Source organism: Carcharodon carcharias, chromosome 1 (assembly GCF_017639515.1).
Source record: "Carcharodon carcharias isolate sCarCar2 chromosome 1, sCarCar2.pri, whole genome shotgun sequence".
Classification (NCBI taxonomy): Eukaryota; Metazoa; Chordata; class Chondrichthyes; order Lamniformes; family Lamnidae; genus Carcharodon; species Carcharodon carcharias.
Window position 1 is genome coordinate 58,518,278 of NC_054467.1, and position 26,522 is coordinate 58,544,799.

The 26,522-nt window shown below is 46.8% G+C and overlaps 1 protein-coding gene across 1 annotated transcript in view; it reads right to left on the bottom strand.

Annotated features, from left to right (window-relative positions):
• march1 (membrane-associated ring finger (C3HC4) 1) overlaps window positions 1–19,273 on the bottom strand; it is a 143,336-nt gene extending 124,063 nt beyond the window's left edge. The window contains exons 1-2 of the mRNA XM_041178332.1: window positions 19,223–19,273; window positions 17,846–17,896 (exon numbers count right to left, since the gene is read on the bottom strand). Of these exons, the coding sequence (XP_041034266.1) occupies window positions 17,846–17,896; window positions 19,223–19,273 (102 nt within the window). The remainder of the gene's footprint in view (window positions 1–17,845; window positions 17,897–19,222) is intronic.
• Between the last annotated feature and the right edge of the window lie 7,249 nt (window positions 19,274–26,522).

The following is a 26,522-nucleotide window of genomic DNA, read 5'->3' on the forward strand; positions in this document are numbered from 1 at the left end:
TTTTTAAAGGATGTGAGGCAACCCACTTCCACCACCCTCCCTGGCAGCGCATTCCAGGTCGTCACCACCCTCTGGGTAAAAAAGTTTTTCCTAACATCCCCCCTAAACCTCCTGCCCCTCACCTTTAACTTATGTCCCCTCGTGACTGACCCTTTAACTAAGGGGAACAGTTGCTCCCTATCCACAATGTCCATGCCCCTCATAATCTTGCACATCTCGATCAGGTCGCCCTCAGTCTTCTCCGCTCCAACGAAAACAACCCAAGTCTATCCAACCTATCTTCATAACTTAAATGTTTCATCCCAGGCAACATCCTGGTGAATCTCCTATGCACCCCCTCCAGTGCAATCACATCCTTCCTATAATGTGGCAACCAGAACTGCACACAGTTCTCCAGCTGTGGCCTCACCAAGGCTCTATACAACTCCAACATGATCTCCCTACTTTTTTAACCTATGCCTCGATTGATAAAGGCAAGTGTCCCTTATGCCTTTTTCACCATCCCACTAACATGCCCCTCTACCTTCAGAGATCTATGGACACACACACCAAGGTCCCCTTGTTCCTCAGACCTCCCTAGTGCCATGCCGTTCATTGAATACTTCCTTGTCAAATTATTTCTTCCAAAGTGTATCACCTCACACTTTTCAGGATTAAATTCCATTTGCCACTTATCTGTCCATTTGACCATCCCGTCCATTTCTTCCTGTAGCCCAAGACACTCAACCTCACTGTTAACCACCCGGCCAATCACCATGAGGTACCTCACAGGGTCAAAGGTCCAAGTACTGCACTTGAAGGGTGCTTGGACTGGCATTCACTTCCTGTAAGCCAGCAGGATCAGTGTGGCTGATTGCAACTGCTGTTCGAATCCTTTGTTCTTTAACTCATGCAAAAAATCAACTGCTGCCACCATCATGGGCAGAATTTTATATTCTCCCATTGACGGGTTTATAGGCAAAGGGCAACCATAAAATTTCTCGGATAGTCTTTCCACCAGGCTCCTGACATCTGCAATTTTAAGCTTGGATCAATGAGGCCTATGCCAGCTGGCCCTGTGCGCCAATTTAGACCCTTAAGTGGCCAATTATTGACCATTTAAGGGCCATTTCACACCCAGCCTCAAATTTCAGGCTGGCTGAAGGAATTCAGGGATGGGGAGCAAGCCCAAAAATTAATGTGTTCAGGACTTGGACAGGAAATTGGGGGGGGGGCAGTTTCCGGGGAGGGGCGGCTCCTCCATCAGCAGCCCCCTTTAAACATTGGGCGCCTGCTAACCAGCCCAGAATGTACAGCCCCTGCAGGTCTTCCTCTTTCCCCAGCCTCTCCGCCAACACCCCGCCTCTGCCTACCCCCATGGGCTTCACCTTCATTCCCCACCCTGAGACCCCCAAAATGCAACTGCTCCTGTAATACCAGGAGTGAGGCTCTGGGGTCTGCTTGCAATCCTAGCCCTGTTCACTGCAGCTTCTGGCGCTGTAGAGACTAGAGAGGTGCCAGTCAGTTTGCCAGGAAGCTCTCTGAGGTGGCTCTTTCACCTGACTGAGGGGCAGAAGTCCTACCTCCAGTTAATTAACGCTTGCTGGAGTGTTAATGGTTGTGGGACAGGCAGTATCAGCAGGGATTTATTCTCTGCTGATTCCTCAGATGGCAGGAAGGGAAACCCCACCATCCTAAAATTCCTGGCCCATGTCTCAGGGCAGAAAACAAGTGACCCCCGTGGTTCAGCGACACTAACCCCAGGTTCTCCCCAAAGCCGTCTGGAAAAGGCAGCTTTCCCAAGGGTGGCAGCAGAAGGCTTTCCCATTTGATCAGGACAGCCTGGATGGAGCTGGCAGCCCAGGTTAAGGGCCATGGGGCCCATAAGTAGAACCTGGTTCCAGTACCAAAAGAGAATAAGTGATCTGCTGCACTCCATAAGGGTAAGTGGCACTGAGTAGTCAATCAAAGTGACAATTATAATGGCATCAAGCAATGTAAATGCTCAAGTGCAGAGGGATGTCAGGCAGGAGTTTAGGTTGCAGACATCAGCAGTGATAGAACATGTGGACTGAATGTTTGGGAGCCACTTCATGCTGTCAATGTTGTACCAGTTGCAGGACAGTGTGGGTGTCAAACACTTACTCTGGGGGGTGGTTTCAGGAGCTGCTCATAAACCTGCTCATGCACCCATTGGGGTGACACTCAATCCTTCTGTCTGTCTGCAGGAGGAAACTGTCCATAATAGGTGGGAGTACTTAAAGATGGATGGAAGTGTTCTGGACACGTGAATCCTCACCCACTTTGAGGGAGAGGCCGCAGAACTCGCTGGGGATGACTGGGACCCAGCCTGCACAGAAGGAGAGATCAGCGTTTCTCAGCAATCCAGTGAGAATGTCTCAAGTCTGGTGTTCTCACATGGACACACAGGAGTAATGCCTGCAACATTGTTCAGAAAAGGGATTGTGCATAACCATCAACTAATTTGTTTTGCTCTCCATTGCAGGTCCTCACAGCAAGTCAAAAGTAAGAGGAGAAGGCAGGCTTCCCCAGCTTCACCTCCACCTCCAGCTCCACCTTGAGCATCACCTCCAAGGCTGATGACTCAGAACCCTCAGAGGAAGCACCATAATGGCACTACCCTGCATCCTCCAACACAGACATTCAACCCGGTGACTCGGTGTCACAATCTAGTCAGCACTTAAATGGCATGTGGCCGGAGCTCAGACGGGATGTGACACTCTGACACTTGGAGGGCTACTGGAGACCAGGCCCATGCTGAAACCCATGCAAATCATGAGCCTCTGGATTCGGCCATAAGACAGCTGCTGGAGATGCAGAGATAGGGAGGTGGAACATCAGGCAGAGATGCTAGATGCCATGCGCAGACAGACCAAAGGCTGGGGTTTTCCATCCATGTTCTGTCTGCTGTCATAGCTCCAGAATGTGAGCAAATGGCTGCCTCCATGGAAAGGCTGGCAACCGCCTTGGAGACCCAGGTCCAACAGAACACCCAGTGGCTGCCGGATATGTAGTTGGACCTGCACTCCATCGCGCTAGCCATACAGTGCAGCATTGGCTAGGCGGGAGGGGGTGAGGCACCTCGGCATCCCTCAAGGAGTCAGGGAGGTGCCATCATGCACCAAGAGGGAGGCAGACTACCAGCTAGGCATCCCAGGGGCTGCGTCCCAACACACTCCCAGAGTGCCCTGCCACTCCAGTTCCCCTCTGCCAGTGACCCCATTGCTTCCAGCAGGTGAGGCAAAGGAGGGGGCGTCTGTACCTGTGCAGAAGGCCTACCGAAGGTTGGGCCTTCTAGGCCTTGGGCAACCAGAGGACGCCAACCATGGTAATCTCAGGCAATGGGGCATAGCAGCCATTAGGCTGCCTTCACCTCAGCTGCAGATGTTGGGGCTACACCTAGACGTAGCGATAGGAAAAGAAAGATTGTAATGGCACAAAGCTAATACAGGTATCTAATCACTGTATACATGAAACATACTTGTAAATGTATATTTAATTGCACTTTATTCAGGTATATTGGATTTTCATTAGGTTGCTAATTGCTGCAATGTTGCCTGCATTTAAGGGCATTGCACTTTGTTCCTGATGTCTCAGATGATGCAACATCGTCAGCAGTGACATCTCTGTGTATCCTGACAAGTGTAGGTTTAAACCACATGCATCATTTGTAAAATTGAGGGCTTAAAATACACCTGGGAACCCAGCAGGTAGTGTTCACCCGATTATCATCCTTCTGAGGCGGCTGTCTGAGCAGCGTCAGCAGCTAAGTCATTGCATGTCTTGCTGGTGTCCACATAACAGAGTGCTTTGCAAGGCATTGCCCCCATTTGGAGAATGTGTCAGCGAGACATGTGTGACTCCCTGCCAAATTACAAGTGCATGTGGCTTCCAATTTAGCATGCATATGGGCTTGTTTGTGCCAAGGGCCTGTAGCATTTTCCTTCCAGGTGGCAGCAGGATGTACGATGCTGTACAAGTGGAGTTCTGGTCCTGCTGGCATTGACACTGTGATTTTTTCTGAGCAGCACATCTAGCGCCAGCTGTGTTTTATTTCAGATTGGCATATACACAGATCACAATACCAGCAGTGTTAAGGTGAAAATGTCAACTTTAATGCAGTCACCAAAGCAAAGGTCCAATGTAACAAAGATGTCCGTAGCTAAGAGAAAACCCCGGGCTCCCAGCCACCAGAGGCTGAAAACCTATGCTGGCACAAAGGTGTTACAGTGCCTCAGTAAGCCTAGCATCTGGTGGCGATGAGAGTGTCACAGGCCTGTCTGCTGCATTGCATGATCACCCTGGAATCTTCTGCTGCATCCGCACAATCCACTTCCTCATTAGCAGCATCGTCTTCCCCTTCCTCCTTGTCAGACAAGACAAATGGGCTCCTCTATCTCCACCTCTGCAAATTCCTCCTACAATTGCTGAGCGAAGTTGTAAAGGATGCAGATCACAATAATCCTGGACACTCTTTCTGGCGAGTACCACAGTGCTCCACCTGAGCAGTCCAAGCAGTGGACCCCAATCTTCAGCAGTCCAATGGTCTGTTCTATTATTTCCCTTGTTGAGACATGGATGGCATTGTACCTCTGCTCTGCTGCACTTTGTGGGCTCCTGAGAGAAATTGATTTTTTAAAATAATATTTTTGGGGAACATTGTTTTATTCTGTAAAGAAGGCTGCATGTGTGTTTTTTAATTAAAACCGGGAAAAGGTTATTAGAGACAGATTGTCTGGGGGGGGGGTGGTTTAAAACATGAAAAGGACGGAAGTGTTAGGTTTGAGGTACAAGTGAATAGGTTAGATCTAACATTTGCATTTTTAGACAAGTTGAGTTTCTTTGTATATCAAAAGAATATCAAACGTCACAAGAAACATGTTTGCATCTTAATAATAATGATAAAAACAAAAACAGAATTACCTGGAAAAACTGATGCACAGTTCTGTTGAAGGGTCATGAGGACTCGAAACGTCAACTCTTTTCTTCTCCACCGATGCTGCCAGACCTGCTGAGTTTTTCCAGGTAATTCTATTTATGTTTGCATCTTGCAGGAGTTCTAAAGGTAAATATTTCCCAAAAGCAAAGACAAAATAGAGACTTGAAAGGTTTTATATTTGGAAGGATTTGAGTTTCAAAGAGGTGTGAGAACAAAGGGGGAAGAAAAGTTATTTTAGAGTTACCGTGGAAAGCTTAGGATAGCTGGAACTGTTTAGGAGCTGCTGAAGCTGAGCTCTAAGCTGGGAGAAGATGCATTTTGAATCAGTCATTCAGTCAAGCCAGAGAAGTCTTAGGCTACAACAAGTAGTTTTGTTCTGAAGTCGGATTTCCACACAGAGTGGAAGAGAGTTAGAGATCATGTGGTATGCCTTTATTAAAGTTACAGCAGTTTGTCTTGGGTAATATCCACTGTATTTTATAGTTAAAGATCTATAAGGGAGTGTTGCCTGGGAAGTGTTTACTTGTGGGTCTGACCAAGCAGAAACTCTATTTGGGGGAATGTTTTGTAAGACTAATTTTTAACTGTGAAACTGTCATCTTGTGTGCTTAAGTTTTCTTTTATTTACATGAATAAAACTTTTACCTTTAATTTTAAAATCCCCAAAGTGTTACTAGACATCTTGCTGCTGAGGTCAGTAAATCTTCTTCTTGTTGTCAGAACACAAAAGGAAAGTGAAAAGTAAAGAAAAAAATATCCTTTGGGATTTGGTTTGCGCAAAATTAACATCGGCTATGGTAATAAAATTTCTGCACTGGTTTTATTAGCCAGGTCTTCTGACAGCACCCCTTGTCACCAAGGAGCCAATCCTGCAGATGGTGAGGATGAGCAAACACTTGTGGCACCTGCGAGTTAGTGAGGATGTAGGCATCGTTGGAGCTCCCTGGGTAGTGCACACATGCCTGAAGGATTTGTTTCCGCTGATCACAGGCCAACTGCACATTGAGAGAGTGAAAACCCTTTCTGTTTATGAAGGACGATGGCTGATTCCATAGAGCTTTCAGCACCACAGGTGTGTAGTCAATTGCCCCTTATACCATTGGAAATCAGCAATGAATTGTGAATCCCACATCTCTGGCTGCCTGCCTCTCTTAGTCTGTTGTGAATCTTACAAATTCATTTGCTGTTCGGAACAGGGCTTTAGTGACCTTTCTGATGCAGTTGTGAGTGGCTGACTGTGACACATGGCCCCAGTGGAGCTGTGGAAAGACCAGGTGACACAGAAGTTCAATGCCATGGTAACTTTCAACACTGCCGGCATTTGATTGCCTCCCAATCTACTTGGACACAGGTATTTCTGGAGGAGCTGGCATACGTGAGTGCCAGCAGTGCATGACATCCTTAGTCACCTCAGACATTGCCTCCCCAGCATTTGCAGGTAGCTGCACTGCCTGCAGTATATTCGGTTGCATGCCAATGCTCGACATCACACTGGCCCTTGGTTGCCAGCATTGGGCGCTGCTTGTCCCTCTGCTGCTGCACCCTCTGCTGCCTCTCCATGTTGATGTGCTGGCATCTTTCTCTGCCCAGCCTTGAGCTACCCTCTGCCAGTTACTCCACAGCTACACCAGAGCTAGCACAAGCACTGGGTTGGCTTGACCCATCATCCTGTCTACCTGAGGCATTCTGAATGATTTGGTCAGCATGTTCTTTGAGGCCCTCCTTCCTGTCCTGATCATCATTGCCCTGTGCGAAGCCCTATACTTTGCATCGGACCCATGCTGGGCTCCACCTATCCCACTGTGATCAACACCACCCTGGAGGATGACTGCCAAGAGCACTTCTTATTGCTCAGCCATGTGCATGGACAACTGCAGCAGTGAACCTGGAAATGGAAAGGGTGACCATAAACTCTCCCATAATTACTATTGAGCTTCCCTCCATCACCCTCAAGCCTCAGTCCGTCAGCCTTGCCTTGCTCTAAGATTAGTTCCACCTGCCCCTCGAGCTTCTCCCTGTCACAATGGTACATTCTGCACCCCTGTAACCCTCAACCTGCCATCCATCATCCTCGGCAATTCCTCTATCATCAAGCTTTCCACAGTGTCCTCGAGGTCCAGGACTTCGAGAATAACCTTCCTAGTATGACCCTTGCTGTCTACGATCAATCTTAACCTATGGTCTTCCGACATTGAACTTAGCTACATGGTCCAGTATCCTCCGTCCATCCATTATAAAATATCGTAGGGCTGCCACCTTGCTTCCTGCCTCCCTTCTTCCCTCTTATCGGTCAGCAGGTGCTGTCCTTTAGTACATCCTCTCCTCCTTGTCCTAACCTTGCTGGGACCTTGATTGAATGAGACTCATGGGTCATGCAGCAATACTACTGTGTTCAGAGGTTGAGCATAGAGATGAGGACATACCCGACCATGGTTCTATCCCTTTAATTCATGATTATTAGGGTGTCCATTTAGTCTGCCATTTGTGCTCACCATTAACTCCACCCAGCCAAAACGACCCTCCTCCCACTTAGAAGGATTGCATTTTCAGACCAACTGCACCTCCTAAAGCTTTAAGAAATGTCACATTTCAGACCTGCTCCAGCACCTTCTATCCTCCCAGCCGGCTTACCCCCATTGCCCTGGACCACCCAATGTAATCATTAGTCACTCCTCTGTTACCCATGAACATCCCATGATCCGATAAACATCACCATCCGTACGTTTTCTCTCCCCTCTGAGCCTTACACCCTTTACTGTCCTCATGCTCAACTTGACCCTGATCTCTCCCTTTATCCGCATCACCTTTTCTGTTTGTTCCGTGAAACCCCAATGACACTATCCGATGCCCGACCATGTCCCTGAATCTGCCACCCTACTGCATTCCATTCCCCTCTCTCACTGTGGCTCTCTCCTCTGCTGCCCAGTATCGGCAGTTCAACCCCCCAGGATGCCACCGGTGACAGAACTGACCCCACCATTTGGGACCATCTATCTTCAATCAATCCTGCCCAAAAACCTCTTCCTCGTTACAACATGACCACACCCATGACATTAGGCCCTTCCTTCCTCTGGATGTCCCAGCACCATTGCCTTCCATCCCAACCTCCCTCTCTCCCTGCCTCAGGATACCTCTCTCTTTCCCTGCCTCCCTCTATCCCTGCCTCGAACAGCCTCCCTTCCTCTCTGCCTCCTTCCCTGCCTTGGATAGCCCTGCCCCATGACCCTTAAACTGCAGCCTCCTTCCCTCTCTCGGATAGTCCCCATGCCACTTAGACTACAGCTTCTCTCTGATAGCGTGAGAAGTTGGAGTTGAGGTAGATCAGTCATGATCCTTTTTATTGGCAGAACAGGCATGAGCACTGAATGGCCTACTCCTGCTCCTATTTCTAAAGTCTATATAGTTCTATAGAATCTTTTCACAATGTCAGAAACATTTTTAACAAAATCAGTTGTAATTTTTTTTAAAAATTCAATAATGGCATATTCTAACAAACTTGCTGAATTGAAATCATGAAGCCATGTGCTGTTTATATATGCTTTTCCATCAAAGTCAGTGTTGACTGCACCAGATGTACATAGAATTGATGGCTCAGGAGGTTTACCTGGTAAATAGCTGAGCCATGCAGAACAGGAAAGTTCCAGGTTTGATTCCAGCTGTAAAGTGAGTTAGTTAAAATTAGTCAGAGCACAGTAGTGCCAAATCCAACATGACTGTGATAGCTCTTGGATTTGAATACACTATCAATAACCAGCCTGTCAAGGCTGACAGGCGATTAATGACCGCTGGGAGCAGCAGGAGAACACTAAAGGAGAAGTGATGGTGAGAAAGAGAAACTTAAATGAAGAAATCTGAAAAAGGGAATTCGGCAAAGAATGATGATAATATCTCATCCAAGAAACAGGATGAGAATTCTCAATTACACACTGCTGGGCCGTGATATTGGAGCTATTAGTCAAAACTGACAGATACCCTTAGGTATAGTGCTTACAGAGAACTGGAAGCATCTTGTAATTTTGAGAACAAAACAGCCAAAGACCATTGGAATACAGGATTAACTCATTTGGCTTGTGCCATTACCCAGCTCCTCTTTCAGGGTTTTATCTGACCATCTTTCATCATTTTAATATTCACAGCCATAGCCTGTCATTCTTTGTCGAGTCCCCAGCTTTGCAATATCAAAGTAATTATTGCCTACCTAAATAAAACTAAACAAAATCCCAGTTGCTGGAAATGTGAAATAAACACAGAAATTACTGGAAAAACTGGAAAGAGGTCAGGTAGCAATTGTGGAGATAACGGACCTGCTGACACTTCAGGCGTGGACCTCTATTAGAATGTGTGAACTATGCCAGTGAATACCAAACCTGATGAAAAGCACACCTGATACAAGGACTTGCCTGCTCTTTGCACAGATGCTGCTCGGCCTGCTCAGTGTTTCCAACATTTCCTGCTTTTGTTGTAGTTTGTGCACTAGATGGCAACCTATTCCAGAAGCTCAAGATAGCCAAGAAGTCACAGCCAAGAAGTCATTCAAAGTGGTAATTTTAACTACTGTGTATATTTAGAATCATGCCTTCTGTTTCTGCCTGGCTACACTTGCAAAAATATTTATATATCTGTGGTGTTGATGCTTTTCCTTATTCTATAACATGAATCATATTGCCATACACATTAAAAAAAAATAAAAATAGCTTCCACTTCCTCAATCTTTCTTCATCGTACAATCTTCTAAAACCTGGAATGGTTTTCACCACTCAAGTCCCATTTTTTATTTTTCATCGGATGGGAGTATCATTGGCTTGCCCACTATTTGTTTCTCATCCCTAACTACCCCCGAGTAGGTGGTGATGAGCTGCCTTCTTGAACCGCTGCAGTCCATGTGGTGTAAGCACACCCACAGTGCTATTAGGGAGGGAGTTCCAGGATTTTGACCCAGCGACAGTGAAGGAACGGAAATATATTTCCAAGTCAGGATGGTGTGTAGCTTGGAGGGGAACTTGCAGGTGGTGGTGTTCCCATGCATCTGTCGCCTTTGTCCTTCTAGATGGTAGTGTTCGTGGGTTTGGAAGGCACAGTTGAAGGATCCTTGGCCAGCTGCTGTAGTTCATCTTGTAGATGATACACACTATGCCATTGTGCGTTCGTGGTGGAGGAAGTGAATGCTTGAGGTGGGGGGTGGGGTGCCGATCAATCAGGCTGCTTTGCCCTGGATGCTGGTGTCAAGTATTTCGACTGTCATAGAGTCATAGTGTCATCGAGGTCTACAGCACAGAAAAAGGCCCTTCGGCCCATCGAGTCTGTGCTGGTCAAACAAGTACCTAACTATTCTAATCCCATTTTCCAACACTAGGCCCATAGCCTTATATGCCATGCCATCGCAAGTGCACATCCAAATACTTCTTAAATGTTATGAGGTTTTCTGCCTCTACTACCCTTTCAAGCAGTGAGTTCCAGATTCCCACCACCCGCTGGGTGAAAAAATTCTTCCTCACATCCCCTCCAAACCTCCTGCCCTTACCTTAATTCTATGCCCCCTGGTTATTGATCCCTACACCAAGGGGAAAAGTTCCTTCCGGTCTACACTATTTATGCCCCTCATAATTTTATACACCTCAATCATGTGCCCCCTCAATCTCCTCTGCTCCAGGGAAAATACTCCCAGTCTATCCAATCTCTCCTCATAACTAAAACTTTCCAGCCCAGGCAACATCCTGGTAAATCTCCTCTGCACTCTCTCTAATACAATCACATCCTTCCTATAATGCAGATTCCAGAACTGCATGCAATACTCTAGCTGTGGCCTAACCAGCATTTTATACAGTTCCACCATAACCTCCCTGCTCTTATATTCTATGCCTTGGCTAATAAAGGCAAGTATCCCATATGCCTTCTTAACCACCTTATCTACCTGTTCTGATACCTTAAGGGACCGGTGGACATGTACACCATGATCCCTCTGATCCTCGGTACTTCCCAGGGTCCTACTGTTCATCATGTATTCCCGTGCCTTGTTTGACCTGCCCAAGTGCATCACCTCACATATATCTGGATTAAATTCCATTTGCCACTGATCAGCCCATCTGACCAGCCTGTCTATATCCTCCTGTAATCTAAGGCTATCCTTCTCACTATTTACCACCCCACTAATTTTCGTGTCATCCACGAATTTACTGATCAACCCTCCTACATTCAAGTCTAAATTGTTTATATATACTACAAACAGCAAGGGACCCAACATCGATCCCTGTGGAACCCCACTGGACACAGGCATCCAGTCACAAAAACACCCCTTGACCATCACCCTCTGCTTCCTGCCAAATTGCCTTGGATCCCATGGACTCTTACTTTTGTTATCAGTCTCCCATGCGGGGCCTTATCAAAAGCCTTGCTGATGTCCAAGTAGATTAAGTCAAATGTTGTTGGAGCTGCACTCACCAAGGCAAATGGAGAATATTCCATCATTGTCTTGACTTCTACCTTGTAGAATTCCAGCCTCTGAACTATTCTTGTTGCTACAGTTTTTATATGGCTGATCCAATTAATTTCCTGGTCAGTGATAACCCCCAGGATGTTGATAGTGGGCGATTTAATGATGGCAATGCCACTGATTGTCAAAGGGATATGGTTGGATACTCTCTTGTTGGAGATAGTCATTGCCTAACACTTGTGTGTCGTGAATGTTACTTGCCACTTGTCAGCCCAAGCATGGATATTGTCCAGGTCTTGCTACATTTGGACATGGACTACTCCAGCATCTGGGGAGTCATGAATGGTGCTGAACATTGCGCAATTATCAGCAAACATCCCCAATTCTGACTTTATGAGGGAGGGAAGGTCATTGATGAAGCAGCTGAAGATGGTGAGCCTATGATGCTACCGTTAGAAACTCCTGCAGCGATGTCCCGGGACAGATATGATTGCGAAGGACAACCACAACCATCTTCCTTTGTGCTAGGTATGACTCCAACCAGTGGCGCATTTTCCACCTGATTTCCATTGACTCCAGTTTTTCTAGGGCTCCTTGATGCCACACTCGGTCAAATGCTGCCTTGATGTCAAGGGCAGTCACTCTCACCTCACCTCTTGAATTCAACTCTTTTGTCCATGCTTGTACCAAGCTGGTAATGAGGTCAGGAGCTGAATGGCCCTGGTGAAACCCAAACTGAGCAGATTATCGTTGTATAAGTGCCCCTTGATAGCACTGTCAATGACACCTTTCATCACTTTCCCATGACTGAGAGCCGACTGAATAGATGGTAATTGGCCGGGTTGGATTTGTCCTGCATTTTGTGTACAGGACATACACTGGGCAATTTTCCATGTTGTTGGGTAGATGCCAGTGTTGTAGCTGTACTGTGACAGCTTGGCTAGGGGAATGGCTGGTTTTGAAGTACAAGGGCAGAATTTTACGGCCTGTGGGTGGGCGTGTGTCCGACCTGATCAGGTGTAAAATCGCGTAAGAGGACATCGGGCGAGTGCCCAGATGTCATTGCACACTCACATGATATTTCGCTCGGCGGGAGCGCACAAAAGTTGGAAGCACGCCCACTGACAATTAAGAGGGCAATTAAGCCCATTAGTGACACAATTATCTCCGATTTTTCATGGCTTGTTCAATCTTATAGTTGGCGGACAGGTGAATCGGCCAGGCGGACTTTGCATTTTGCCTCAAACGTCATCCAAGGGCAGGATGAGATTTCCATGATGCAATAAAATAAAAGTCAATATCTGTGGGCAGAATTTTTATCAGCTATATTTTTGTTCAGCTTTTAAAACCTTTATTTTAGTTGTTTCAGGTCTCCAGCTCCCTGAGGCTGCTGTCTGCCTTCAGAGAGCTTTCACACAGCACTCACCCACGCCAGCTGAAACATCATCGCCCGTCTTCCTCCCGCCCCCACCCCGACAGCACTGAGCTTTTCAGCGCACCTTTCATATTGGCTGCCTGTTAATTGGCCAGCCAGCGTGAAATCACGGTTGGCTGCTGACTGTGGTCAGGGGCTCATTTCCCAACAACTCCTGGGCACACCCACCTAAGGTAAAATTTAGATCCAAGTCTTCAATACCATTGCCAGGATGTTGTCAGGGCCCATAGCCTTTTCTGTATCCAGTGTATTCAGCCGTTTCTTGATATCACATGGAGTGAATGGAATTAGCTAAAGAATGGCATCTGTGATGTTGAGGACCTCAGGAGGAGGCTGAGATGAATCATCTACTTCGTAATTTGGCTGCAGATGGTTGTAAATGCTTCAGCCTTCTCTTTTGCATTGAGCTGCTGGGTTCCCCCCTCATTGAGGATAGGGATATTTGTAGAGCCGCCTCCTCAGTTAATTGTCCAATACCTTCATTAGTCTGGCCCTTTCTGTGCACACCAGGTTCATCCTGAGGTGTTCCAAACACTGTGGGCCAAATTTTTGTTCCCAAGTTGCATGCGCAGAGTAAGGAAAATTCATGACTCCCCAACTCAGGAAAACTTTCCAGAATAGATGGATCTTCGTTCCCAGTGGGCAGGTGCTTACTTGAGTCAGGCCCACTGCTTTGGAAGCAGTGCAAAAGGAACCACAAAGGCTGCTGAGTGCCTCGGTGAGCTGGTTAAAAGGCCCTCCTTGGTATTCTGGGATCTCGTCCCAGTTATAATAAAAACAGTAAGGCCCTCTGGCTCTCATCCCTCTCACAGTCCCCATGCCTCATCAATGTCAACTCATGCCACATCATGTCCCCCATGCACCCCCCATTGTCCTTCATACTTTCCAGATCAAGCTATGCCCCTCTACCCACCCCACATGGCCTCTTATAGTCACTTTGCCAATTTAGTGCCAACTCATGCCAACCCATGACCCCTCTCATCTCCATGGTTCCTTATAGCCCCCATGCTGATGTAGTGCCAACTCATGCCAACTTATGACCTCCACCCATCCCCATGACTCCTTATATCTCCTCTGCCAATATATTGCCAATTTATGCCAACACATGCCACTCACTCACCACCCTTTTCTCTTACGCCCTCCATGCCAACTCAGCCAGTACCCACCATGGGCAGGCTTCAGGATCCATGCTGAGATGAAATTAAATAAAGTTCTAAGTAACTATTACAAGCTTCACTATATTAAAAATAACATTTGCATTAATAAAAGCCTGTTAAATACATTTAAATCCCTATTAGCACTTAATCCCTAATAAAACAATATTTATATTCATTGCCCCACATCAAATACAGCTATTGTTTTATATATATACTTGGATCTGTTAATCAAACCCTGAACTTACAAGCATCCCACTGTGATAACGAAGGTCGTGGATGCAATCAAACAGTACTAATTCTATCATGCTAACCCACTGGTTTATGTCAATAAACAGCTATTGAAATTGCAAATATTGATTTTTTTTCAACTGCAGACTGTTTCTCTTTTTAAATTTCAAGGGCAGGGGATTTAAATGACTTGACAGTTTGACTGTACTACAGACCTTATCCACATATTATGCTCATCTATGTCTACTCTTTAGCTAACCTTACAGCTAAAATCCCTCAGCCCTGGAACCATTCTGATAAATCTCCTCTTCCTAAAGTGTGGTGACCAGAACTGGATGTAATAATCTAGTTGTGGCCTAGCCAGAATTTTATAAAGCATAACTTCTCTGCTTTTGCACTCAATGCCTCTATTTATGAAGCCCAAGATCCCATATGCTTTGTTAGCCACTCTCTTAATATGTCCTGCCACCTTCAAAGATCTATGCACATGCACCACCTGGTCCTTCTGTCCCTGCATACTCTTTACAAGTATGCCATTAAGATGACATTTCCTCTTCCCATCCATTCTGCCAAAATGCATTACCTCATATAATAAAAATAAAATACTGCAGATACTGGAGATCTGAAATAAAAACAGAAAATGCTGGAAAAAATCAGCGGGTCTGGCAGCCCCTATGGAGAGAGAAACAAAGTTAACGCATTGGAGTTCTGAATAAGAGTCATATTGGATTTGATACGTTGACTCTGTTTCTCTCTCCACAGGTTCTCCCGGGCCAGCCGAGCTTTTCCAGCATTTTCCGTTTTTATTTTGCATTACCCCATACTTCCCTGTATTAAATTCGATCTGCTACTTTTCTGCCTATTCTGCTAGACTATCTATGCCCTCTTGTAGTTAATTGGTATCATTCTCACTGTTCACCAAACCTTCACTTTTACCCTGTGTTCTAATATCCAAGTGATTACTATATCAAAAAAAGCAGTAGTGCTATGTAGTCCTTGGGACACACCACAGTCTCCCATCCTCCAGTTTGAAAAATAACCATTTACCATATCTTGTTGTTTTCTATCCTTATGTGATTTTTTTTAACTAAGCTGGCACTGAACCTCTTATTCCCTGAGCCTCAATTTTGTCAAAATGCTTTCTTAAAATCCATATGGACAACATCCACTGCATTCACTTCATCATTCTTCTCTGTTACTTCATCCAATACAATGGTACTTTCAACTTCAGTGGACTTTAAAAATTGGTGACAGCATGTTGGTGTCACTCCACCCAATAGTTCCATTCCTTTGAAGTCAGTGAAAATGAAAACTGGGGAAGTATATAACTGGCAGCCAACACACCAATGTCTAGTTTATGCCCCTGATTAGGAGTCTTGTCCACTATATTGTAATCTTGGGAGTGGGAGTGGGAATGGGCAGTTCACACCCAATAAAGAACTCAAAATCTTGGAAAGATATTTGAGTGACTGATGAAGCTGGTGGGCTAGAATTAATCCCAGCATAAAAAATAAATTTAGGCACAGCATTTCTTTATTCCCTTAAATGGGAAGGAAAGTTTATTATCTCTTCAAAGCTCTCACTTTTCTGCAAAAAATAATTTAAATTCTCATCAGATAGTTCACTGACATTTCTCTAAAATGGCCAGTTACAAGAACCCATCCCATGCCTTTCACAGCAGCTTCATGAGGAAGGGAAGCAGAAATGGAGTCTAGATTGAGAGCTGCACTGGGGTGCACAAAAACATGCCATTGGTTGAAGAATTTAATTCTGACCTTGCAAGGTGCTTTCTTCAGGGTCGGGATGCTGCCAAAGTGGCCCTTAGGCTTCTCCGAAGCCACGGGTTGAATTTTCAGCATGGAGGTGGTAAACAAGAGCCAGGTCTGTTTTTTGGTCAAAAACCTGCCTGTATTGGGAAACTGATGAAAGTTATGATTTTTGTTTGGGTAAGTCCTTAACTGGTATGGAGATGGGTTTCCTGCTGACTTAGAGTCCACAGGGTTTAGGATCAGAGGCGGGTTAGTTGAAGCATCAGACTTATATAGACACTCACTGCAGCAATCACTGAGATTGCTGGTTATCCTGAGGGAAAGATCTGTTGATTGTGTCAAAGTCTTCCACTCCACCAGAGGGAAGCGAGATGTCACAGGAGAGCAGAAACCTTGGCACCCAGGACACGGGTGCCCCTTGCTTCATCTATGTTGACCTAGATCTAATGCTCAAGGCTGTGAGGGAGAGAAGGGAGATCCTTTTCCCAGAGGGCAACAGAAGGAGGCCACCTCATCGTTCAGACTAGGCATCTCTCTGTTGAGCGTCATCTCCCTTTGTCTGCTTTTCCTCCTCCTCTCTTACCCTTTGCTTCTGCTTCTCCCCCAGTGAGTTGGCCCCTTCCAGGGTCTCATCATCCTCAATGTCCAGACCTTTATGGAGAGTGCAGCAGATCATGCCATGACTGAGACTGGGGGTGGGGGGAGGGGTGTGGTGGTGGTTGAGTGCCCACTGATTGCATAGCACCCATCAGATGCACTGGAGCAACCCACTATGCCTCCTCTGACAGCACCTGCCACCATCCACCACTACCATCTAGAAGGATAAGGGCAGCAGACATGGGAACACCTGGAAATTCCCTCCAAGTCACTCACCATCCTGACTTGAAAATATATCACCATTCCTTCACTGTCGCTGGGTCAAAATCCTGGAACTCCCTCCCTAACAGCTCTGTGGGTGTACCTACGCCACATGGACTGCAGCGATTCAAGAAGGCAGCTCACCACCACCTTCTCAAGGGCAATTAGGGATGGGTGATAAATGCTGGCTTTGCCTGTGATGCCCACATGCCATGAAACAATAAAAAAAGAATCTCCCAATCATCTGTGCAGCACCAAGCTTACCAAGTGCCTGGTTCCCCTTTGTCCCACTGACCTCCTTATGGGGCCAGGGATACCCTGGGGCAACCATGCCTGGCTTCCCATTCTCTACCCACCTCCTTTCAGCTGGTTAGCTTTGGACGGCATAGCTAACTTGTGTGCCCCTTTAAAAATTTAAACTTAAAACGTTCACCAACTCTTAACGAGTATTTAAACATCTTTAACTGGCCTCAAATCAGAGGAGAATGAGATTCCTGTCTTCTACAACGTGTCCAATTTTGTAGATAGATTGCTCATCCACATCAAACAGGAAAACTAGCAAACCCTTCTCTTATGGGCACAGATTAGATATTAGGGAAACGGTCTTAAAAAGGCAAAGTCAGTAGTTAGGAAGCAAGCCAAATTTTTTGCTAAATGTTTTAAATCCCATATTGATATGAAAAAGCCATAATTGTAGTTGTACTTGGTCCTTCTTACAAATTCTCTGGTTGCTATCACACAATTTCTTTTATTCATTCATGGGATATGGGCATTGCTGGCAAGTACCATAGATATGTAGCAATGCTTATGACAGAACTATGCTTCAGAAAATCATACCAGCTATTCTGCTTACAGACAATCATTTCCTGGAATGTACAGCAGAGGTCTCAAACACATGCAAACTACAATTACATTCTTCTTCCCAAAAGACATTGTGAGGATATCCCAATATTGCCTTGGCCTCTCTTGTCAACAAACACAAAGCCAGAAAAGTCAGATTTCCTTTTCAAATATGATGAATATCCCTACCTTTGATATATTACTCGATCGACTTGTTGAACGTCCTGGAGACTTGTCATTCTGCAAAATAAACAAAATATGTGGTATTATTCATAATTTCAAATATATCTGTTTGGGTTTGCTGGCCTCCCTCAGTTAGATATGACATAAAAATACCTATCAATTTCAGTGGAGTTTTTGCTTTGTGATGTCATCACCATTAACAAATGCAAATGGCCTTGTCAGCTCTGAAATCTGCTCCATTCCTCTGATTTTAAGAGTGACTGCTCCCATGTTTCGGCCAACTCCTCAAGTTAATCATTGTCTTCCTATTCCCTCTAGGTTATCCTAGAATGTGCCTTTGCAAACAACAGTCTTGCTATCCATGGTCTGATATCATGGGACTGACCAAAGTTTGATATGCCAATGATGATTCTTTCCCACTCACTGAAGCTACTTTATCAGGCTTCACATTCCTCTCTATCTAGTCCACTCTAGAAGTATTGTGGTGCCCATCTCCTTGAACTCTCCATTTAATCCTTTGGCAATTGTTGCACCTTTTGACACTTCATTCACTAGCAGTTTTCCTCATCATTTACCTCCCCATCGCAGCCACTTGTGCACCTTGGTACCTTCTTTACTGACTGTCCCTGCTATCTGACCTAAGTTAGGCTGTGCACTAAGCATCTGAATTTTGGTGACTATATCCTGCAGCTGAAGTTATTCTGCATTCAGCTCCCTCAGTGACACCCTGTACATATACCTCTCTACCCTTCTCTGAGGCTGGCTTCCTCATTTCTGTTAAACATCTCCCTGCTTGTGTTTAAACACAACACCCTCTCATGCCACCCATGGAGAAAGACAAATTAATTTCTTCAAGTGTCCATTCGTACTCCCTGTCCTTGAGTCACCACCTGTGTTATCAGTGATGCCTTCATGAATTAGCACCAAAGCCTCTGCACCATCACTTTTTCTCCCGTCATCCCCATCAAACCCCTCACATCAAGGACAACCCCACTTTCAACCATTTCCTTTGGCACAACAGCCGCTACCACAGACTTAGCTTCAGGGATTTCAGTTAGTTGGGCCTAAATTAAAATAAACATGGTACAACCTGCCTGGCAGTCTGCCTTTAAATTTGGATTGAAGAAGTCATCTTCAAGAAGTACTCCATCTCTCTTTCTGTGGCCAACTTACCCTTGAGGTCTGGGGCCGGGATTTGCCAGCCCCATCGTGGCGGGACCCGCCGCAGGAGATTCAGTGGCCCAGTCAAATGTCCATTGACATTTGGTGGGCGGGCAGGGCCAGAAAATCATTCCCGTAGGTTATCTGGTGCAGCAAGGGCAATCAAATATTCATCTGCTCCACCACAAATTACTTCTTCCAACCTATCTTCCCTATACCTACCATCTTCATCTCTAAGTAATTGTCATGAAATTCTTTGCTTCCAAAGATCATCGCTCATGATACCTACCTGCCTTCTTCTTGCTCAATTCCCAACTCAGCCCCCTTCTCACTGCATTTTCTCTCTCTTGCCCTCTACCTCCTGAAAACCCAACATTCCCTCCTTCAACCCAGTTGACCGCTGTAATTTTTCAAAACAGCTTAATCTCTAATCAATCTTTTCTCCCGCCACTCAATTGTGCACATTCCTTTCTCACAGTCCCTGTTTAAGTACCTCCATTCTAGTTCAAACTTTTCAGGCCCACCAACACTGCAATCAATTACAAATGGCATGAAGCATAATTGCAAGTACAGGACAATGACAGTTAAGTTGATCTGTTATAGCCTTTGGATATTTTTAATTCTTAGCAATTCTCTTCACTGTTCTATTTAATATATTTTCCTTCTTTCAGATTCTGTCCTCCGACTAATGATTTTATACTTATCCATGCATTTGCTACCTATTGACCAAATTAACTAAACATTCTGAATCTTTATGTTTCAGGCTATGTTGTTTTTCCTTAGTTAAGTTGCCTCCTGTTTTTGGTATTATCTACGTACTTGGAAGATTTTGCTAATGTACCCTCTTTCAAGTTATTAAGGCACATTTGTGTCACTGTGAGAATGAAATTAAACTTCAATGTAGGTACAAAACAGTAGAGGATCAGCTCTCCAAAGTCAATGGGAAGGAAGTCAGACAGGGTATATAATGGGTTGCTAATCCACTACCGCGGTTCTGCAACCCCATCAAAGCTGAGTTGCATCCTCTTTCTGTCTGTAACTCCTTTATTTATTGTTTGTGTTTGAGTTTCTTTTTCACTGGTACCCCATCTATATATAAGTTTCACCAACACACTCCATTACCATCTTGTCATTAGTCATCACCGATCAGATTACAGGAAATTGCAGAGACAACAGCCAGGATTAGGGCTGCCACCCTCCTGAATTGTCCAGGAGTCTGCTGGGATTGAAGGCAGTTCTTCTGCAAACTCCTGCTTGCAACATGGGAGAATAATGAGACTTAGCATCTGTGCACCTCAGGCTGAGAAGGAGAGTAAACAGCAGGAGATATTGCCAGACCAATTGCTAAAATTCAGCTGATAACTGGAAGGACTAGGACACTTCCCGCTAACTTCAAAAGAGAGCCATTCCTATCTGCAAGAGCGCTTCCATCCAGCACACAACCCTTCAAATGCCCATTCAATTTTCTTTTGAGGTCATTGATCATATCTGCTTCCACCAACCTCAGAGGCATCGAATTCCAGGTCATTGTTATTCACTGTGCAAAAAGTTCTTCCTCACATCTCCCTTGCCCTCCTTGCCCAAAACCTTAAATCTGTGTCCACTAGTTCTTAGTGAGAAGTTCACTGATTGCATACTATTTAGTACTGTTCCCAACTCCTCAAATAATGAATGCTCATATGCATCAAGACCTGGACAATATTCAGGCTTTAGCTGATAAGTTGCAGTTGCCACACAACAACTGTCTTCAACAAGAGGGAGTTTAATAACCTCCTCTTGATATTATTATCAGATCCACACCTTTAACCCCTAAGAATTTCCATTGACCAGAAACTTTACTGATCTAGCCACATAAATACTGTGACTACAAGAGTGGGCCAGTGACTGAGTATTCTTCTGACTCCCCAAAGTTTGTCCACAAGGCACAAGTCTGGTGTGTGACGGAATACTCTCCACTTGCCTGGATGAGTGCAGCTCCAACAACACTCAAGAAGGCCAACACTATCCAGAACAAAGCAGTCCATGTGATTCGCACCCCGTCCATCACCTTAAACACTCCCCCCATCGTGGCTCACAGTGGCAATGGTGCGTACCATCTACAAGATGCACCACAGCAATTCACCAAGGCTCTTTCGACAGCATCTTTCAAACACGTGACCTCTATCACCTAGAAGGAGAAGGGCAACAGATGCATTGGAACACCAACACTTAAACATTCCCCTCCAAGTCACATAACATCCTTACTTGGAAATATATTGCTGTTTCTTCACCATCGCTTGGCCAAAATCCTGAAACTCGCTCCCTAACTGCACTCTGTGTGTACTTTCACCCCATTACTGCAGTGTTAAACAAAAGCGGCTCACCACCAGCTCCTCAGGAAAACTTCTTTGTCTGTCAAGGAAAATCAAGGCATATAGGGAGCAGGTGGGAAAGTGGAGTTCAGGCAGAAGATCAGCCATGATCGCATTGAATGATGGAGCTGGATACTGGGCCCATAAGGTCTACTCCTGCTCCTATTCTTATGTGCTTATGTTCTCATGGGCATTTAGGGATGGGCAATAAACGTTAGCCTTGTCAGCGACAACCACATTCCGTGAACCTACACAAAAAAAAATGGCCAGGATTTCCTGGTCAGTGAGTGGTGGAGTGGGGGGGGGGCCCCGCTCGCCGACATGTAAAATGATGTGGGATGACATTGGGCAGAACTCCCAATGTCGCCCTGCATCATTTAAATTTTCATGTGGGTGAGAGCTCAGCAGTATCAGCCAATTGAGCCCATTGACAAAGTCATTAAACTAATTAATGGACCTGTCTGTCCAACCTTAAGGTTGGTGGGCAGGCCGGGAACCCTGGTGGGCTTCAGAGAAAGCATGAAATCTCATCCACGGGCGGGATGAGATTTCATGTAAGTTTTTAAAAACGTAATAAAAGTGTATTTCTAGGTGATGGACATGTCTCAACTCTTGTGACAGTGTCACATGAGGGGACATGTCAGGGAAATGTCTTTTTTCTATTTTTTATTGTGGAGCCGATCTCCCTGAGGCAGCACTTAGCCTCAGGGAGGTGAGTGCACTCTTTCCTGCACATGTGCGAAAGAGCGCATTCTTGGCTGAGGGAATCCCACCTCTCCCACCACCCCCCCACCCCCCCTTCCCCACCAACCCCCCCCCCCCCCCCCCCCCCCCCCCCTCCCCCCCCACACACACCCCTCCCCGCCTGCAGAGGGAGCGCATAGCGCTCCCTGGCGGACGTCACGCTGGGCGGGCCTTAATTTGCCCACCCACTTAAAATGGCCTGATCAGGGGTGCCAATCGGAGGTGTGCCTCCACGCGCCCGCTCTTGAACTTCCCCCCGAATGGGGGGAAAATGCTGCCCAATAAAACTATAATCTATGGATTACAACCTTGGTATTTAAATAATTTATGTGCGCTGTTTGCTAAGTTGATACAGCCCACAAATTGTCAAATCTGATCTTATTTTGAGACATTTTCATTTTTAATTATTAACTTGGCTATGTTCTTAACTAATTCAGAATAGCCTTATTAAAATGATCAAAAGCATGAAGATTAGCAAACCTCCTGTATTTACAGAATGGATAGTTTTTCACTTCAGCATATTATACAATTCAATAAGTACCAGCAAGCAGTGAATGGATTGTAGCAAATGGAATGCATGGCACCAGTACCTACATGAGTTGACAGCACTGAAGGTTTATTACTTTATTCCTTGTGTATGGACATTGATTTCACTGTCCCCTGAGGTGATAATAAGGACATATGGAAGATGAGAAAAACATTTCTGTGCCACTGCATATTAACAATTCCAGTTTGCAGCTGCACACAGGATTCCAGGTTCCCTTTCCAGAAGCTATTCTGTTGCATCTGTTTATAGGCCAAAGCTACGTAAAAGAAGATAGGAAAGGGGCTCATCAAATTTGCTTTTACTTCATTTTTATGCTCCTGTCGGGGCTGAGTCAACTACATGGCTTTGACCTAATGCCTCGCTCCTGCAATAAAATTCCAGCACCAACAGATATATTCCACTCTGACAGTGGTTGTCAGTTAGTTAATGAGCTGCAGGGAGTACTTGATGAAATATGAGCTACAGGCAAAAATACAGGTGCAAATGTAGAAAATGCAGTCACCAGCTTGAGGACATGTTCAGTTATCAGGAATTCAAGCTTCACAGGGGCCTGTCCTCGACTTATTTTACACCTCATGGATTCACTGCAATTTCTGCCATGCAGCCTATCAGTCACCATGGAGAGAATCTCCACTCCAGAAAACTTAGCTTCTCTTCCAGAATGAATGCGATGGGAAATTGGGTATAGTGCATAATATAAGGAGTTCTCTTGACACATGTTTTACACCTTCAGTGAAAGTTAAATTTACGTCTCTCCACACACACCCTCACCCCCCTCCACACACACCCTCACCCCCTCCACACACGCCCTCACCCCCTCCACACACACCCTCACCCTCACCCCCTTCATGCACACCCTCACCCCCTCTACACACACACCCTCACCCCCCTCCACACGCACCCTCACTCCCCTCCACATACACCCTCACTCCTCTCCACATGCACCTTCACCCCCTCCACACACACCCTAACTCCCCTCCACACACATCCTCACCCCCTCCACAAAACCCCCAAACTATCCACACACAACCTCACCCCCTCCACACACACCCTCACCCCCCTCATCACAGACCCTCACCCCCCTCCACACACACCCTCACTCCACTCCACACACATCCTCACCCCCTCTACACAATCCCTCATCCCCTCCACACACACCCTAACTCCCCTCCACACACACTCTCACCCCTCCACACACATCCTCTCTTCCCTCCACACACACCCTCACTCCCCTCCACACATGCCCTCACACCCCCTCCACACAAACCCTCACCCCCCTCCACACACACCCACAACCCCCTCCAGACATACCCTCACCCCCCTTCACACACACCCTCACACCCTTCACATAAAAACTCAAACCTTTCACACACATCCTCTCCCCCCTCCACACACACCTTCACCCCCCTTCACACCCACCCTCACCCCCTCCACACACACACACCCTCACCCCCTCCACACACACCCTGATTCCCCTCCACACACACCCTCACCCCCTCATCACACACCCTCAGCCCCTCCACACCCTCACCCCCTCCACACACACCCTCATCCCCCCTTCACACACACCCTCACCCCCTCCATGCACACACTCTCAACCCCCTCTACACACACCCTCACCCTCCTCCACACATACCCTCACCCCCTCCATACACATCCTCACCCCCTCCACACACTTTACCCCCCCTCCACACACACCCTCACCCGCTCCACACACATTCTCACCCCCCTCCACACACATCCTCACCCCCTCCACACAAACTTTCATACCCTCCACACACAACCTCACCCCCCACCACACACCACCCCCCTCCACATACATCCTCACCCCCCTCCACACACTTCACCCCCCTCCACACACACCCTCACACCCTCCATACACACCCTCATCCCCCTCTACACACACCTTCTCCCCCTCCACACACTTCACCCCCCCCACACACATTCTCACACCCCTCCACACACTTCATCCCCCCTCCACACACATCCTCACCCCCTCCACACAAACCCTCATACCCTCCACACACAACCTCACCCCCTCCACACACTTCATCCCCCTCCACACACACCTTCTCCCCCCTCCACACACATCCTCTCCCCCTCCACACACACCCTCTCCCCCGCCACACAAACCCTCACCCCCTCCACACACATCCTCACCCACCTCCACACACTTCACCCCCCTCCACACACACCCTCACCCGCCTCCATACTTAACTCACCTACACACACCCCCATTACACATTCATTGGCATCTCACTCACTGCCAGCTCAAGGGACATCATCACTCACTCTCACACACACCCTCACATCTCCATCTGTGCTCATCTCCTATGGAGCTTGCTTCCTCATTGCAACGATGGCTCCATTCACCACCCACGCAAGGCAGGCATCCTTATCATCTGCTCTGTCGTGCATCCTGCTCACACTCTCCATCTGTCTTTAAGTAGGAGAAGTTCGCACACAATCGCAGGGCAAGGTCCCTGGTGTGGAACGCCAGAACTTAAGGTCTTCACTGCCTTGGAGAACAGAGCCATCGAGCTGGCAGGAGAGGACTTGGACCGTGCCTGCAGTGACAGCAAACACCCACATGAGGATCTTGCACTAGCTCATTCCTCAGACGACCATAAGTGAGTGCATTGTCCTGTTTTACAGCTGCTTGCCAGGCACTAATTACCTCTACTTCCTTTCATAGGCACCTCTGTGAAGTGCCCTATCCACCTTCCTGGTGGTGCAGTGGTACTGTCGCTGGACTAGTGCTCTGGGGAATCAGGAATGGCGAAATGTGAATTTGATAAAAATCTGAGAAGCACACGAGCCCCCTAACCAGCCAGGCTCTCAGCTCGAGCCCCAACGACTCCTCAGGTGAGGAACCTGATAACAGCACGGTTGAAGACCCATCACAGTGCCCTCCAGCAGCTCAGAGAGACACACCTCAGTGGGACCTAGTTCTAAAGCAGACTCGGGGGTCACAATCTGGTTTGCACAGCACACAATCTGATCCACAGCAGGCGGAGGCAGGGACACCCAAGGTCGCCGGCACTCAGAGGACTGTTGGGGACCAGGAATCTGTGGAGTCTGAGTCAGATGATGAGCCTCTGGTCCTACATCAGTTGGCGAAGCTGCAGTAGCAATCACAAAAATATCAGGAAGGGGTGTCGGCTGCATTCTCAGATTGCAACAGATGATGGAGGAGCCCGTCTGCCTTCAGTCTGAGGTGATAGTGCCAGCAATGCACCAAGTAGGATGGCAGCTGCCATGAAGACCTTGGTGCAAGATATCAGTCCTGCACTGCTGCAGGAGAAGCACTCCATCACTGCAGCCATTGGTGGCATCCATCATTGGTTACACACCTAGATCTCACTCCAGCTGCCCTCTTCTCCTCATGGAGTCAGCCAGGGGCCCTCATGCAGTCATAGGGAGGACGACCAGCAGCTGGACACCCTGGGGCCATTCACCCAGGTAACTCCAGGACTGCCCGGCCAACCCCAATTCCCTGTTCCTGTAACCCCACCACCTCTAGCTCCACAGGCCAAGGAGGGTGCACCTGTCCCACAGCAGGAGGCCCAAGGCCCTGGCCCTGCAGAGGATGCCTGTCAGCATCGTCACAGACAACAAGGCCTAGCAGTCAGCAGGCTGCCTCCACCTCCACTGTGGGCGTTGGGGATGCACTCAGATGTGGCGGTAGGGTTAGGAAGATCACGCAAATTTCAGAGCACAACAGGGGCACAGGTGTTCACAACATGTATATAATGGTCACAATTGTAAATAGAATCACACCCATTTCACATCTCTTCCGCATGCCTCATTTTATGCGATGCTGTCTATTAGGTGTAATACCATGGTCCCTCCCCCCACTTAACACATATGTCGCTATCAT